Here is a 14,414-nt window from a genome sequence, read left to right as displayed (position 1 = left end):
GCATGGACAAGCTTTGCTATTACAGATTAAAAAACAAAAACAAAAACAAACAAACAAACAAACAAACAAAAAAAACATCATGCAAGTATATAGAAAAAGATACGATACATCTAAGTGCTTCATCTGCTGTGGTTTCCATTCTCACTACATTCTGTATCCCCGACGCCCAACTAAATGCATTATGAAACACACAGTTTCTTCAGTAAGGTGTGATTAGCTTACAGCTGTGCACTATTAGCCTGGCTCCACAAGTGCTGTAGATGGGCAGTGTGTGTCCTGACATTGGTTTTGCTGCCATGGGTGATGTTGCTTGTAATGCTGGCCCTTGACAGCCCACGCCGACTGGAGCACTCTGGGGTGGCAACTGGGAGCTTCAGGTCTGAAAAAGTACCAAGGAAAGGAGAAAGAGAGTCAGCAGATCAGTGAAAACAGCACTCATCTCCTGATGTTAAAGAAAAAATGTGTAAAACACAAGAGGTAGAGAGGAGCTGCAAAAATATAAAATAGAAAATGCTTAGACTACATCCTATTCAGAACTGCTAGCAGAGAGATTTATACCCACTGAGCACCCCCTTCCAGCTGCAAGCTCTGGCCCACTTTATATGTGAGTACGAGTGCTGCATTAAAAAAAAAAAAAAAAAAAAAAAAAAAAAAAAAAAACCTTTCCTCCTTCCTCTAAATAGAAATCCTTTATTTCTAAATATAGAATACCAAAACTTGTGTTTCTCAGACAGCCCTAATTAAAATTAATGTGGATAAGAAATGTGTTTGACAAAGGACCAAGGGACTTTGCCACTGTAATCACACAGTTCAGTAAATAACAACATATCCCTGTGTCTAGATTGACAGTTTAAGGCTATGTTTTGTAGTTACTGAAATATATGTGAGGTTTAGCTCTGCAACTGAATGCAGTGGGAGCAGGACTGATGCAGCAGAGCCCTCAAGATTGCTGAGGCATGTGAATATTAATAGTAATCAAAATATTGTGATGCGATAGCAATCAATGGGTGGTATGTATTTACTGTTCCTACTGTGCTTATAAAAAAACATAGAGCTCTTATGTCATTATTTCATGCAGAGTGGTTTTCATTAACACTAACACACCTCACTTTTAGACATTTCAAATTCTTAAGTAATAGTCAAGGAAAAGTCAAGCTGTTCACATTATTCCCAAACCTCATCACTTATATTTTTTAATGACATACTGCATTGTGCTAATGTTATGAAGTGATTTGTATAGCTTTTCTTTTAATGCATGTGCTCTCCACTTCAGTACACGAAATGAAAAACAAAATTGAAGCTGTATTTCTGGCGATGAGCTGTGAGCAGCCATTCAAGGAAAAGAACTATTCTTTTTCATACTGTTCCTGTTAAAATGACATTGTGATTGTCTATGTTTATCAGCTGTTCATCAGATCAACTCAGTTCAGCCTTTCAAGCTCAACTGGGATCTAAAATTAATCTTGTCCTTTGCCTTACACGCACCATTTAGCAGGAGCAAAGGCTTTACTAATCAAAACCAGGCAGTTATTAATACAGCACCGCATGTTCAGATTATACTCTCACTGGTATCTTTGTGTTGTGTTATGCATTATAACTGATTTGGACTTTGTAAGCGCCTACCTGTTTGCTGATAGTACAGAGACAAGACAGACTACTGTCTGTCTACTTGCCTGTGCAGTGATAACAGGAATAAGCCAGTAAACTCTCATTTATTTAGCAGACTTGCTTCTGTATATGCACAGGGAGCAGACCTGCTAGATCAAGTGGTATTTTTTCCATATCCACTTTGTAATAACCACTGGCATTTCACTATGGCAATTTCCACCTATGGGTAACATACAGAGAAAATGGCATTCCACCATGGCAATTTTCAATGGTCTCACTGAACCTACTCCTATCCATCATTTTAGTTACCTTACTGAAGTGTCTATACTAGCAAAGCACTATTCTTGGGCTTTGTCCTTAAGCAATGGAGAGAGGGAAAGAGACCAGTCCTCAGTCTCTGATAGGATCTGCTTTTTTATTGACTATGCAAGAAAACTAAACTAACTAAACTAAGTGCAACAAAGTATACTTCTCAGAGTATAAAGTTTGATCATACAGTTTTGGTGTTCAGCCAAAACCAAAATTACAAAAACTCATACAGGCCCTCCACAACACATGGCTGACTTCACAGATCTTTTTCTGATGTATCCTTACACTGGTAAAAGGGAAAGACACAGCTCCTCCAGGAGCCAAGCCCTGCTCCCCTCTATCCATGATACCAAAGCACATCCATCAAGAACAGCCCAGCACAGTCAGACTCTGGAGCTGAAGCCTCATGGCCTAAGTCTTCAATCAGCAAGAACAAAACTGCTTCTGTCGACCAAAAACAGTATCAAGCTTATACAAAACCCAGTGAAGTGTACAGCAATCCAAGCTACCCCCTGGTCAATGCTGCCTTGGGAGGCAAAAGAGGCAGATTGTCCTACCGTGACAGCTACAGCGTGCAGCTGAAAGGAGGCAGAACTGTGGTTCCAGACCAAGCTTGTATATAACATAAACACGTTAAGCCATAGGTATGTAAAACAATTAACAGAACTGTGGAAAGGACAACAACAGCTCTTAAATCATCTGAAAACCAAATTTTGTCAAAGATGCACATTTTTCAGCAATTGCTTTAGTTAAAATGACCGTGGTGTTGAGAAAGCACAATTTTTGAAGTGCAATTTTCTTATTTAAAAGAAAGCCAATATTTCACTGAAAATGAGAAGAAGGCAGCAGAAAAGGGTTGTTTAACAGAAAGTAGAGAACATCTTTTCCTTTTTAAAATATGGTTTTAATTGTGTTGCTAGGGCAACAAGTAACCGATATGGTATTAACTCACAAAGCTGAGTTTGAAAATAATGAGATGACATTTGTACTTTACCCCTTTTAAATATACCCCTTATAAACCAGAAATTTAGCTGTTTAGGGGAAATACAAAAGAATACTTTGACATTCTTCACTAACCAGTGAACCATTTACTGTAGCAGGATATAGCAAAAATTGGTAGAGACAGATTGAAAAAGAGAAGTGTCCTAAAATTCTCAAACCACTGGAGAGAAGCTCCTTAGTGATGCCATAAGTCATTGTAAAATGCCCTGACATAAAAAATAAATAAATAAATAAATAAATAAACAACAAAAAAAAAAAACTACCATCTCTCTCTCAAATAAAAGAGAAGGTTAAACAAATTCAGGTCACTGGTTATTAGATTTGAGACCTAAAAAAGGGGCAATGTTCTTAAATTATTCCCCATATAGACCATCCTGCTTGTATGGTGCCTTACACACCCCTGTTTGGTTTCTGTTAGCACACACATGGGAGGGAGCTCATTACAAAGTGACTGGAAGAAGGAGAAAGGGAAATGAGACTGTCACAAGGCACTCGCTCCTTTGAGGTGACACACAGTTTGCACACCACCAGGCAGAGCTAATGAGAGAGTGACAGTCCCTTACTTCAGTAAATCTACTCCTCGTAATCAATGAATACAATTATCATAATAATAAAGAGACATCAGTAGCATTGAACACTCAGCTGCATCAGTTCTCATGGCAACTCTTCACCTACTGTTGCACTCAATAGCAGTAACGGTGTGTGTCAGAGCTGTAAATTTGTTAATCAACATCATCATCAGTGAAAATTAGCTCACAGTGTCTTTACTGTTTGTTGTAATTGACATGTTTTTCCATCTTGAAATCACTCTGCAAGCTGTTGTTAATTAACCAGTCCCTTCAAAGTATGTAAATAACAGCTACATTTTAAATAACAATCACATTTGATAGTAGAAGTGAGAGAGGCTCAGCAGTTGATGTATCAGTCAGCTTGAGAAACCAAGTTAGCAATAAAATGAGTCCCAATACTGTAGTTCTCCTGTACAGACTACATTCCCTTTTTCAAAACTCCTAATCTTAGTATGCATAATTTTTGTAGCACAGACCTTTAAAATCAAAAGGAGGAAAAATGTATTCTAGAAAAGAACATTTTTCCTTTTTTCCTTTTAAAGTGGCTATGCAGTATTTAAAAGGCTGTGCAATCCTTTGATCCAGCATAAAGCAAAGGACCTAAGGCCTAATACCTACTTTTTTTTTTTTTTTTTTTTAAAAATCCTCATTGAAATTCTGGTTTGAAGAAGTCTTCTTATGCTGACGTCTCTGGAGTGGTGCTATTGAAAACACCAACAAACAGCACTGATTTCCAAGTCTCGACCTTAGAAATCCCTTCTCCGTCTGCCTGTGGTGGTCTCTGCAGTGCCATTTGGATGGGTAAGGAAGCCACTGCACATTCTCAGCTGAATTCACGCATTAGCCCTCTAACCACAGCAGTGGGTAAAACACAGATCTGCGTCGCAGGAACAGCTGGGCAGCATATGGGAACGAGAGGTATAAGATCCACCAAAGCAAGTCAACACCTCTAGATCAAAAAAAATTAAGTGCCCTTTTGTCACATGAACTGGCGGCAGATTTCGTTCTGTCAGCTGCGATCTCTCGAAGTACCAGCGTCAAACAGATCAGATGACAGCAGCAGCAGCTCCACTGGTATCTAATGAGGCCTTTCAGATGTTTTACACAGCTGTGATTTCTTGCTCCCTCTCCCCCTAACTCTGGCTCCCAAGTTATTTTCTTGTCTTTGGCTCAGATTTCTGAAGTGTAACATGAAATTCAGCTCACATGCAATAAAGAATGGCTGAATGAGTTACAACATGGGGCTGAGCAAAAGGTTTACCAACTGCTAGAGGTACTTTTGGGCTAAGTGAGACTTCCTGGCATGTAGCCAGGTCATTGTTTACATGGCTGCAGCCACGTGGAGGGACAGTAAATGGAGGGTTTAGGTCAGCTTAAACATGTGGTGGTCTGCAGGCATAAGGAAATCAACAGGAGAAGATCCCACAGGCTGAACTAAGTGAGTACAACTGCTTTAAATGAGTAACACTTAATTGAAACAAAAGGAAACAGAGGACAAATACAAACGTGCCCTCTTCTTTATGCTCTCCTTTTTATTATCCTTTGATGTTGTAAGGGGAGTTATGATATTTTTTATTTTTTTTTAACTTTGCTTGAGATCAAAGAGGCTATATTGTACACTCTTAAAACAAGGAACAAAAAGCAGCTATGACCATTTTCTCTGTGAGGAAAAGGTCATTTTGTTTCTAAAATGCCTATCAACAGCCAGTTTTATTAGAATAAAATAAAATAAAATAAAATAAAATAAAATAAAATAAAATAAAATAAAATTTCAATACGATTGAGTGACCTTGAAAGCTCCTTGTTGAGTAAGGAAGGACAAGGCTATAGATTGAATGAAACACAACTAAGATGCTGTGCTTTGTTCTGAGTCCATCATATTGTTCATTCCTTTCATATAGGACATTGTAGGCTCAGCACATTTATACTCGCAGTCTTCATCCAGTTGCTTTTCTTTTAAGCAGGACAAACATCACTTCAGAACATGACAGGGCATTACTAATGGAGGTATATGGCAGACTTTTCATCTAAAAACTTCTGAACATCTTCCTAGATTTTCATAGTGGCAGATTGTCTCTAGCAGGATCTCAAATTCTCTCACACAGGAAAAAAAAAAAAAAGGAGAAAATGATAGTCATCTCATATCACTTCTCAGCAGTTTCTAATGGAACACAATATTCAGAAAGGACTGATAACAGGTCATTTCTGCCTGCGTTTCAAGCTTGCTCTCTGACCTGGCTTCTCAGTGAGTTAGAAGAACTGTGTATTGCTTCCTGTGCTGGGATCATCCATCTGTCTGACTGGTGTGGGCTTCTGGAGAACAAAGAGCTCATTTCTGATACAGACTGCACAAATTGCACTGCTTCAAACTGGTCCTCCTCTGATATTTACGGCTGGGCAACTTTCCAGGCTTCGTAGGTTTGAAAGGTGTGTTAAACAGCTGCAAAGATTGCTTCACATCAGGAGATGCTTAAACAGCTTTCATAGAGTCTTAGGCAGACTCCTGAGCACATCCAAGATCAGTGAATTTTGATCAAAGCCTATTATCCAGTTCCTTTTGCTCAGTCATGTATAGCAACCTGCCCTAATCTATATAACCATGAAAGTGGCGACCATTAAAAGGGCATTTCTTCATTTTTCAGTACTGATTTCAGAAAATGGATGATTTTAGCTGAACTACTGTCCTTACATGACTTGAGGTCATTGCAGGCTTGTCACAGAAAGCAGATCTATTCCATTTAATTGCCTTCTGTTATCCATTTGACCTATCTGATGAAAAGACTCTGAAACAAAGATTAATACTTTCCTATGGCTTACACATTGTTCCTTGAGGTTGCTAAAGAAAGAGAACCTTTAATGCTCAGAGTTTTATAAGCTGTGCACTTAGAACAAAGTGCCTCCGAAACTCAAAGCGGGTGCTGAGTATTTGAAGGAGGCTGAACCCACTGAAGTCCTGGCAAAAATTTATTTTGTTTTCATGGGAAGATGATTTCTTGCTTAAACACTCTTTCGATGAATTTAACATGTGTTATAAGCTTCATTTGTGATGTGCATATTTCTGCAGGTTTGATATCCCACTCACTGACTATTGATCTGTTGATCAGAACTATTGATCCTGTCCTTATAATGTTTTCATATTAGAAGATGCAGACATCCCTCCCTCTGTAGCACAGCTAATTTCAAAGTAACCCACAGCAAATATTTAGAATGAAGAAACTTCAAATTATTAGTAACTTCTGGAAATTTAAACAATGGCTATCTAAATATGTTTAGTATAGGGGAAAAAAAAAAAAAAAAGTTTTTAAGAAACCAGATCTAGATGGAAAGGAATTTAAACTGTGGGTTGGAATGCACCGAAATCCATGATAAAAAACAACCGTGAAGTTTCAGAGTTATAAAGACAACCAAATGATAGCACATCATTTTTAAATGTCTGTGTTGTTTATTTTTCCCCAATAAAAGCATCAGCAAACACAGCTTCTGTTTAGATTAATCATTTACCATGTTTGTCACTTCTCTGTTTTGGCAGATGCATTGACAAGAGTATTAAATACAATGTTTGCTTCTTCATTCCTAAAGTATCCTCTCAGTTAAAAGATAAGGATTTTACAGTATCTTCCAAAGGGGCTTCTTCTCTGTGCACCCTTTATACCAGAACTTAAGTTTACAGATAAGCTATAAAAACTCTGGAAAAGTATCTCAGCAAAAATGTTGCTTGCCTGTTGTGTGATTAGAGCCACAGTTATGATTCTGTGATAGCAACACAGTAGAAGATAGAATGGTATATGAGTGAAAGCTAATTACATTCATTTAGCTGCAGTTCTTTTCAGTCTCTTCACATCTGCTGTTATTACTGAAGTCCTAGCTGAGATCTGACCTTGTAGTAAAACACAGAAATCCTGCTGCAAGTAATTTATAATCAAACGAACCCATAAGAGACAGATGCTGATTTTGTAAGCCATCAATGAGGCTTTAAGCAACTTCAGTAGCAAAATGGTAGTAGGCACAAAACTGTTCACAACTTAGGTGTAGGCCTTTTTAGGGGCCAGATGGCAAAAGAAATAGATCCCCCCTATAAAGAAGCACGTTCCTGTCACAGAGGTGCTGAATTATTAACACATAAAATAACTTTAATCTATAATTTCGCTCTTACAGTGTCACCCCACAGGGTTTCCTGGATCCAAAGACAAACATCCAAAGGGGTGACAGTCAGCTGCAGTGGCTCTAAGCAGAGCTCTGAAGGCTTGCTGCAGCTGGCCAGTACTTGCTGCCAGCTACCGATGAGAGCCCTGGGACAGTGGCAGAGGAGAAGGAATGCTGCTCTTGCCCTTGGACTCAGTTACTTATGTCAAACAGCAACACCATCCAGGTCAAAGAGAGTGGAAAATAAAAGCAAGTAACAACCCTGCCACTCTGTGTTGACTGCTGGCTAATGAGGATGCCAGTATTAAAGGCATGATGGGCTCTGTGGCTGTACTGCCCCTTGCTCCCTCCCCTCACCTCATCACCTTACCTGCTGACCCAGAGTAAGCCAGGGACAGTGGGGGTAGGCAGGGCAGATTGACCATGCAAGAGGGGAGGAAAGCTGAAGGAAATTAGCTCGTCAGTGAACAGCAGAAAGTAAAAATATCACGTAGTGAGAGCCCAGTCACACAGCTGGACTATCTTGGTTCTCCCTCCCACACAATTTTATTAGGGTCATGTCTATCCCAAAACCTCCTGTGTGATTAACACTGCTGGCTAGCCCTGCAGGTGATCAAGGGAGGATGCAAGGCTCTTGGACACTCATAAAATCTCTGCACTGGTGACACTAATAAAAAGAAACCCAGAAGGGAGGCATACGCCAAAAGTATTACTTTAAAAAGAATCAGTGATCTGGATGGGTAGAGAAAACAGCTGTACGTGGCACAGGCTGGGCCCTGGAAGAGGTGAAGCAAGACAATGCTTATGTGGAAAGACAGTCTAGTCTGTATCACTTAGGGAATGAGAAAACCATGGAGACCATTTCAATACTCTATGTGTTGACACTGCTTTCCCAGGAAAAAACTATCAAAAACAGAATTTGTTGTGCATACATCAGGACGTTTTTTCTGTGCCCTAAGCTGAGGCTGGGCCATTGGGTTTCTGTTCACATTATGGACCTCAGTCCTTCCCATCTATCAGGTCAGAGCAGTGCCAGGAGTCAGCCAAGCCCCATCCTGACCCCACGTGCTGTTGAGCTGGATCACCTGAAATCCCTTTGCCAGTCATTCTCCAGCCTCAGAGAGCTTCAAGGTTTGGGCTGTTCACGGGAAGATTTTAGTCGCGCAGTCCTGCAATTCATACAATTCATGCAATTCTTCAGTTGCTCTCATGCTGAATTTTAGGATTCTTTACCATTCTTATGCCTTATCAAAAAAAATCACTGCCATGTGTCCATCTTCCAGCAACCTCTTTCACCTTTTTCCTTCTCTTACTCAATCCTATTTATTCATACACATCACATAATTATTTGTCTTTTTTTTTCTCTTCTAAACTAATCTTATTCCAGTTTGACTTCCCTGTGTCCATAGTACTGTCTTCACATATTCTTAGAACCAATCTGAATTTTCAGACTGATGAAAAAATTTTCCATTAAAGAGATAAAGGAAACAAGCACTGACCTGATTATTTTCTACAATTCATTTTCTTTACAGCAGCTAAGTTGATGTAAGAGATATGTGAAGGGTCGCATTCTCTTAAATATAAAACCTAGCAGTTTAATAGTTGTACAGCAAAACAACACAATGGTCTAGGAATATCAACAGATAGAATAACATCTTTAAAAAAAATAACCTTTACCCTAGTACCCACTGCTTATCAATATCAACAGTCATACCCACAGTAAATCCAGTAATCCCTTAGTCTCAGCCTTGTGCCTGATATTCTTTTCTATGACTTAGTGTGTCTTTAATTAGATCACATAATTCTTAGAGCAGCAACTTTGCGTTTTCACTTTTACAGGAAGTTGCTCAGCTCCTTGGGGGGCTGACTAAATGACAAACACAGTAATAACAAACTAACTGATCCTCTTCAACGGGAATTGCAGAGAAGCCTTGTTGACTCAAACACACAAGAGTGAAAATTAGTCACTGATTTAAAAGGAAACAAACTCTCATGGGGAGGAAATACTGATGAAAGCTGTTCTTTCCTCAAGTCATTTCAAAATTGAGGATGAAACAAATTCTACTATTTGGCGACTTTGCTGTTGTTGGGAAGAAAAGTCTTTCAGAGGATGCAATCAAATGAAAGAAGTGGAAAGAGCTGACTATATCACATGAATGGAAGGGAAAGGATAGTGTCTGGCTCTACACAGACTTGCTTTAATTATGCCTTTTGTCCCCTTAACCATTACACTGAAATCAAATAATTTAGCTTTCTGATTCTAATTTCAGCTTCTGTAGGTGAATTTCACTCATGGTAAAATAGATATCACACATACAGTAACACTGAAGAGGATTCATCTCTGAATTCAGACACTTGCACTTTGAGGTCTGGTCTATACAAAGATGACTCCCTCTGTGCCAGTCTGTTCCCATTCCTGTCCGTGGATGTCAGTGTAGATTTATCCAGTCAGCACAGAGCTATTCAACTAACCTAAATTAATGCTGTAACTAAATACTCTCTCGGACAGTGCTGACTTTAAACTGTACTTCTGTTAATTTGGGGAGTTTAGATACCAAGTGTTGGATTCAGTTGCCAACACATAGACATCCATTGACATCTATTGATATCTGCCTGAGCCTCCAGCAGCTGGTCCAGAAAGAGTTCAGAAGGGTTCTTCACCAAACCTGCCCGTCCTACTGGGTGGCCTGGATTCCCCATGGTGTCTCAAGTGGCATGAGACTCCTGCAGTGAAACAGTTGCCCTAGCCACTGGGGCACATGCTGATGTGGAGACACCTAGATTTAAGACATTGATTTCTCTCTACTTTAAAACACTGCAGCTGATTTTGATTCAAAATCATTTTTACTGATGACTGAGAGGTGAGAAGTAAGCCTTTTTCTGTCTGACAGTAGTTCAGCAGATGGCTAGAATAACCCACTGTTACTAGGTGGGAAAGACAGTCAGACCCCTGCCACTGAGCTCACAAAACTACTTTAATTCTTTAATTTCAATAAGACATCAGAGTCAGTTAGGTTTCTCTTTGCCAGGAAATCACTAATAATATAAATATGGCATAAGATGCTTACAAATTGCCCTTCCCTAGAGGGGAGAGAACACCAAATGGTTTAACACACCACATACACATAGTGGCTTGTACCACAGTCTATGGACAGCATATTTTGTGTGAAAATGTGCATATTTTAAGGGGAAAGCTCAGTGTGCGGTGACTGCTTCTTCTGTTTGTGGTTTTGTGGTAGCAAAAATAATAAAACTACTGCAATTGCCTTCCTCCGAGTAGTAACCATTGCTTTTTTTAAAGGAAGTCTGATACAGCTTGAGTAGGAACTACCGATTCCTTAAGTCCTTTGAAATTTTTAGAAATCTGCTCAAGTTTGTCCAGAAATGGTACTATATCATAATATGTCTTGTAATAATTCTCATTCACATATATAATTCTCCTTCACATTCCAGTGCAAGGGACCCAAGGCAGTAGGCATCACTGAAGACACTTAAAATTCAGCCAAAACCAAAGCTATCACTAACCTGGTATAATATGACCTCACTATAAAGAACTCTCATAGGACCTGGCTAGATGTTCATTATACTGCATGTTCCTTATGATTGGTTTTGACAATTGACTGCACCAGGAAATTAGGAAATGTCCAAGTGACACTCAACATACAGTTCTTTAAGGAGAACTCTTCATGTAAGTTTTAAATATTTATCAATCTTTAAATGAAACAGTAAAAAAAAAAAAAAAAAAAAAAAAAAAAAAAAAGGGACAAATATGGTACAGATTAGGAACCAGCTACCTTAACTTTAGCTGAGCATCCAGAAGTCAGACATTTAATCTAGGCTATTTGTCTAGGCTCCATTTACCATTAGTGGTTAGAGGTAATTGGTGATACATACCTCCGGGGTGTAATTCAACCAACCTACTTCAAATATATAGTTTAGGACAAAATGAAAGTCTTTGAAGGTGCCCCTCTCTCTCCATTGACTTTAGAGGAAGAGTAGAATACTGGTGCGGAAGATCCCTAACTTCTAAATGGTTAAGTGAGATATGATGAATCCTTCCTTTATGTCGTAAATCCAACATATATATTTACAAAAGGAGAAGGCGGCAAGGCAAGGCAATCAAACTGAGCAATCTTATATATATATATACATCTGCCAAACAAAGCTAAATACTCATGGAATAAATGTGGGGTTGGTTGTTGCTGGATTACAAAAAAAAAAAAAAAAAAAAAAAAAAGTTTATATACTAAAGATAGATCATAAATCCAAAATAACATCAATGCTGGATGTTTAGTGATGCAACTGAGACCAGAATGTGTCCCTCTGTAGTTTTGTCCAGTTCCTATTTGAAGCTGAATTTCACCCATAGTAAATTAGAATTCTCTGGCAACTTGCCCATAACCTTTAAACTTCTCTGGCTGATGATTCTGTTTGATAGTGCCTCTGCCCATGGCAGGGGGGGTGGAATTAGATGATCTTTATGGTCCCTTCCAACCCAAACCATTCTATGATACTATGATCTTAATACACAAAGGGTTTTTATCAGTAAACTGTATCTGGATTGGAACCAAACTCTAACAACGACTCCTTCTCTGTACCACAGCATTTTTATAAAGCTGAACAAACATATTACATTGAACCCAGGGCTTTGAAGTGTAAACACTAATACACTATGTTAACACAAAATAGTCCAAAAATAAGACACTTATAGCCAAATTATATTCTGCAGTATGCAGTGGCTAAACAATGCAATGTTTTTAACTGAAAAGATACTGCAAAACTGTAATTTGTATTTAAGTGGTGTCTGAAATGGATTATCATTCCTGTCTCATTTATACTTTTTTTTCTTCTTACTTTTTTACTTTTTTTTTTTTTTCTATGCATTTATGACTAAAACCACAAAGGAATTGTAAGCCCGACAGTCGTATTTCAGAGACTTACTGTTATGAGTACTAAAAGACCTTCACCCCTTATATATATATGAGGAAATTAAGTTACCTGAAAAGACTTTTGTTATCTGGCACAATCCTTCTTTTCTGCAAAGGAAACGCTGAATTTCTGGAAGTAGGTTTACCTGTACATAAAAAAAAAAAAAAAAAAAAAAGCTTAAAAGCTTTTTTCATTCAGACAATAGCTACTCTTTTTTTTTTTTTTTTTTTTTTTTTTTTTCTTCCTGGTTTCTTCAATGGTTTCATGTTTAATTTATCAGGGACTCTTCAGGCACAAAAATCCTGAAATTCTGGCAATTTTACAACTTTGCCATCCTGCAACATGGAATAATAAATGTAAGGTATGGACTATTCCTCAATGGCCATCACACAACTAAAGTTCAGATTTATGTCTCTCCTCCTGGCTGCTGAGTTTTTATCCCTTCTCTGCCCTCCTTTTTAGTTTCTGTGACTTCTCTGTCCTCTGCTGGTTATCAATCTCTGCCTCTCACTGCACGGAAATAGACTCTTGAATTTCTGTGCTTGGGAACAGTGGTAAGCTAACATAACTAAGCCATATCCAGGCTCTACAACAAAGAACTGTGTTGCACTGTGGTATGGACATGCTGGCTGCAAAAAATGTTAGGCCAATATTTAAAGTTATCCAGAGATATGGGCCATCTGGTTTAGGTCCCTGCTGTGCTGCAGACTTCCTGATGGAACCTGGACAATTCCTTTGATCACCTCATGTCTCAGTTATCCATGTGTGAAAGTTCTGGACATCGCAGAGTGCTGTAAGGATTATTATATGAGGCTCAGATACAGCAGTGTGCATAGAATGAGCAAAATGCAGTTTGCAGAAGCCTGAGAGTTTTTATGATCTGAGACCTGAAATCAAAGCATCTGTGTTTCTAGCAAACTGGAGTTGTTATAATATTTTCATTTGGATATATCAAGATAGCACACGCTGTCCCAGGGAACCCCAATGTACATCCTCCTAGCTTGGACTTCAGTGGACATGACAGTGGCTTTTTGGATACTTATGAACTCAATACCTGAACTAAATGCATTTTTAAACTAGCTCCATTTCTCCCAGTCTCTCAGGTCAGAGTCTTGCTGTTATTATCTATGCCATTTTACTTGAATCCTAAGACAAAAAGTGTCTATAGTTTAGTTTCACCTTTTTTTTTCAAAGATCTCAGTTTAAAACACATATATTTTCACTAACAGATCAGGTATTTGTTTAGATAGTTGCATATCTGAGTAACCTAAATCAGACCCACAATATGGTCAAGTGAAAAAAAAAAAAAAGCAATCCTGAAAATACATAGAATTATTGGCACCATTGATCCTTTCAACTGTGAGTAAACTGATTGCTGTGCCAGAGCAAAGAACTCTTGTGAAGGCTTTGGAGGGTGACACCAGTCCAGCTTAAACATTATCAATTGTAGGTGTACTGTCACTGTTTTAAGAGGTGTCTGAATTATGTTTACAAGTAGCAATTATGTTAGATAAAACTCAAGAGTGATACCAACTGTGAAGCCTAAATTTGTCCACCTTCTGCCCATGTTATTATTCTAAAATATTATATGCATTTGCTAATTGTTTCTCCTCATTTCTAAATTTTCTTTTTCAAATAGAGTACTTAGTCAAATTTCCTTTAACTTCTGCAGATACTTTTGACACCTGACATTGTGTTTAGGGTGGTCAAGAATGAAGTTCAAGCTAAAGAAGAGAAAAGCAAAACTTAACAAACAGCTGTAACAATTTTGATTCAATTTACATTGAAATGCAGACATCCAAAATGATATACTATGTCCAAATGAGAAACTTCTTTTGATCTCTGGATGATATA

At 38.4% G+C, this 14,414-nt stretch overlaps 1 protein-coding gene across 2 annotated transcripts in view; it reads right to left on the bottom strand.

The window, feature by feature from the left end:
* CPED1 (cadherin like and PC-esterase domain containing 1) overlaps window positions 1-14,414 on the bottom strand; it is a gene marked incomplete at its 5' end in the record, with an annotated part of 146,404 nt that overhangs the window by 97,532 nt on the left and 34,458 nt on the right. For both annotated transcript variants that reach the window (XM_084291203.1, XM_084291204.1), the window contains 2 exons: window positions 223-379; window positions 12,630-12,705. In XM_084291203.1, the coding sequence (XP_084147329.1) occupies window positions 223-379; window positions 12,630-12,705 (233 nt within the window). The remainder of the gene's footprint in view (window positions 1-222; window positions 380-12,629; window positions 12,706-14,414) is intronic.

The sequence above is a fragment of the Netta rufina genome, assembly GCF_964035555.1.
Source record: "Netta rufina genome assembly, chromosome: 1".
In the NCBI taxonomy this organism is placed as follows: Eukaryota; Metazoa; Chordata; class Aves; order Anseriformes; family Anatidae; genus Netta; species Netta rufina.
The sequence above is the reverse complement of the archived record's forward strand: the minus strand, read 5'-3'. Positions and strand labels throughout refer to the sequence as shown.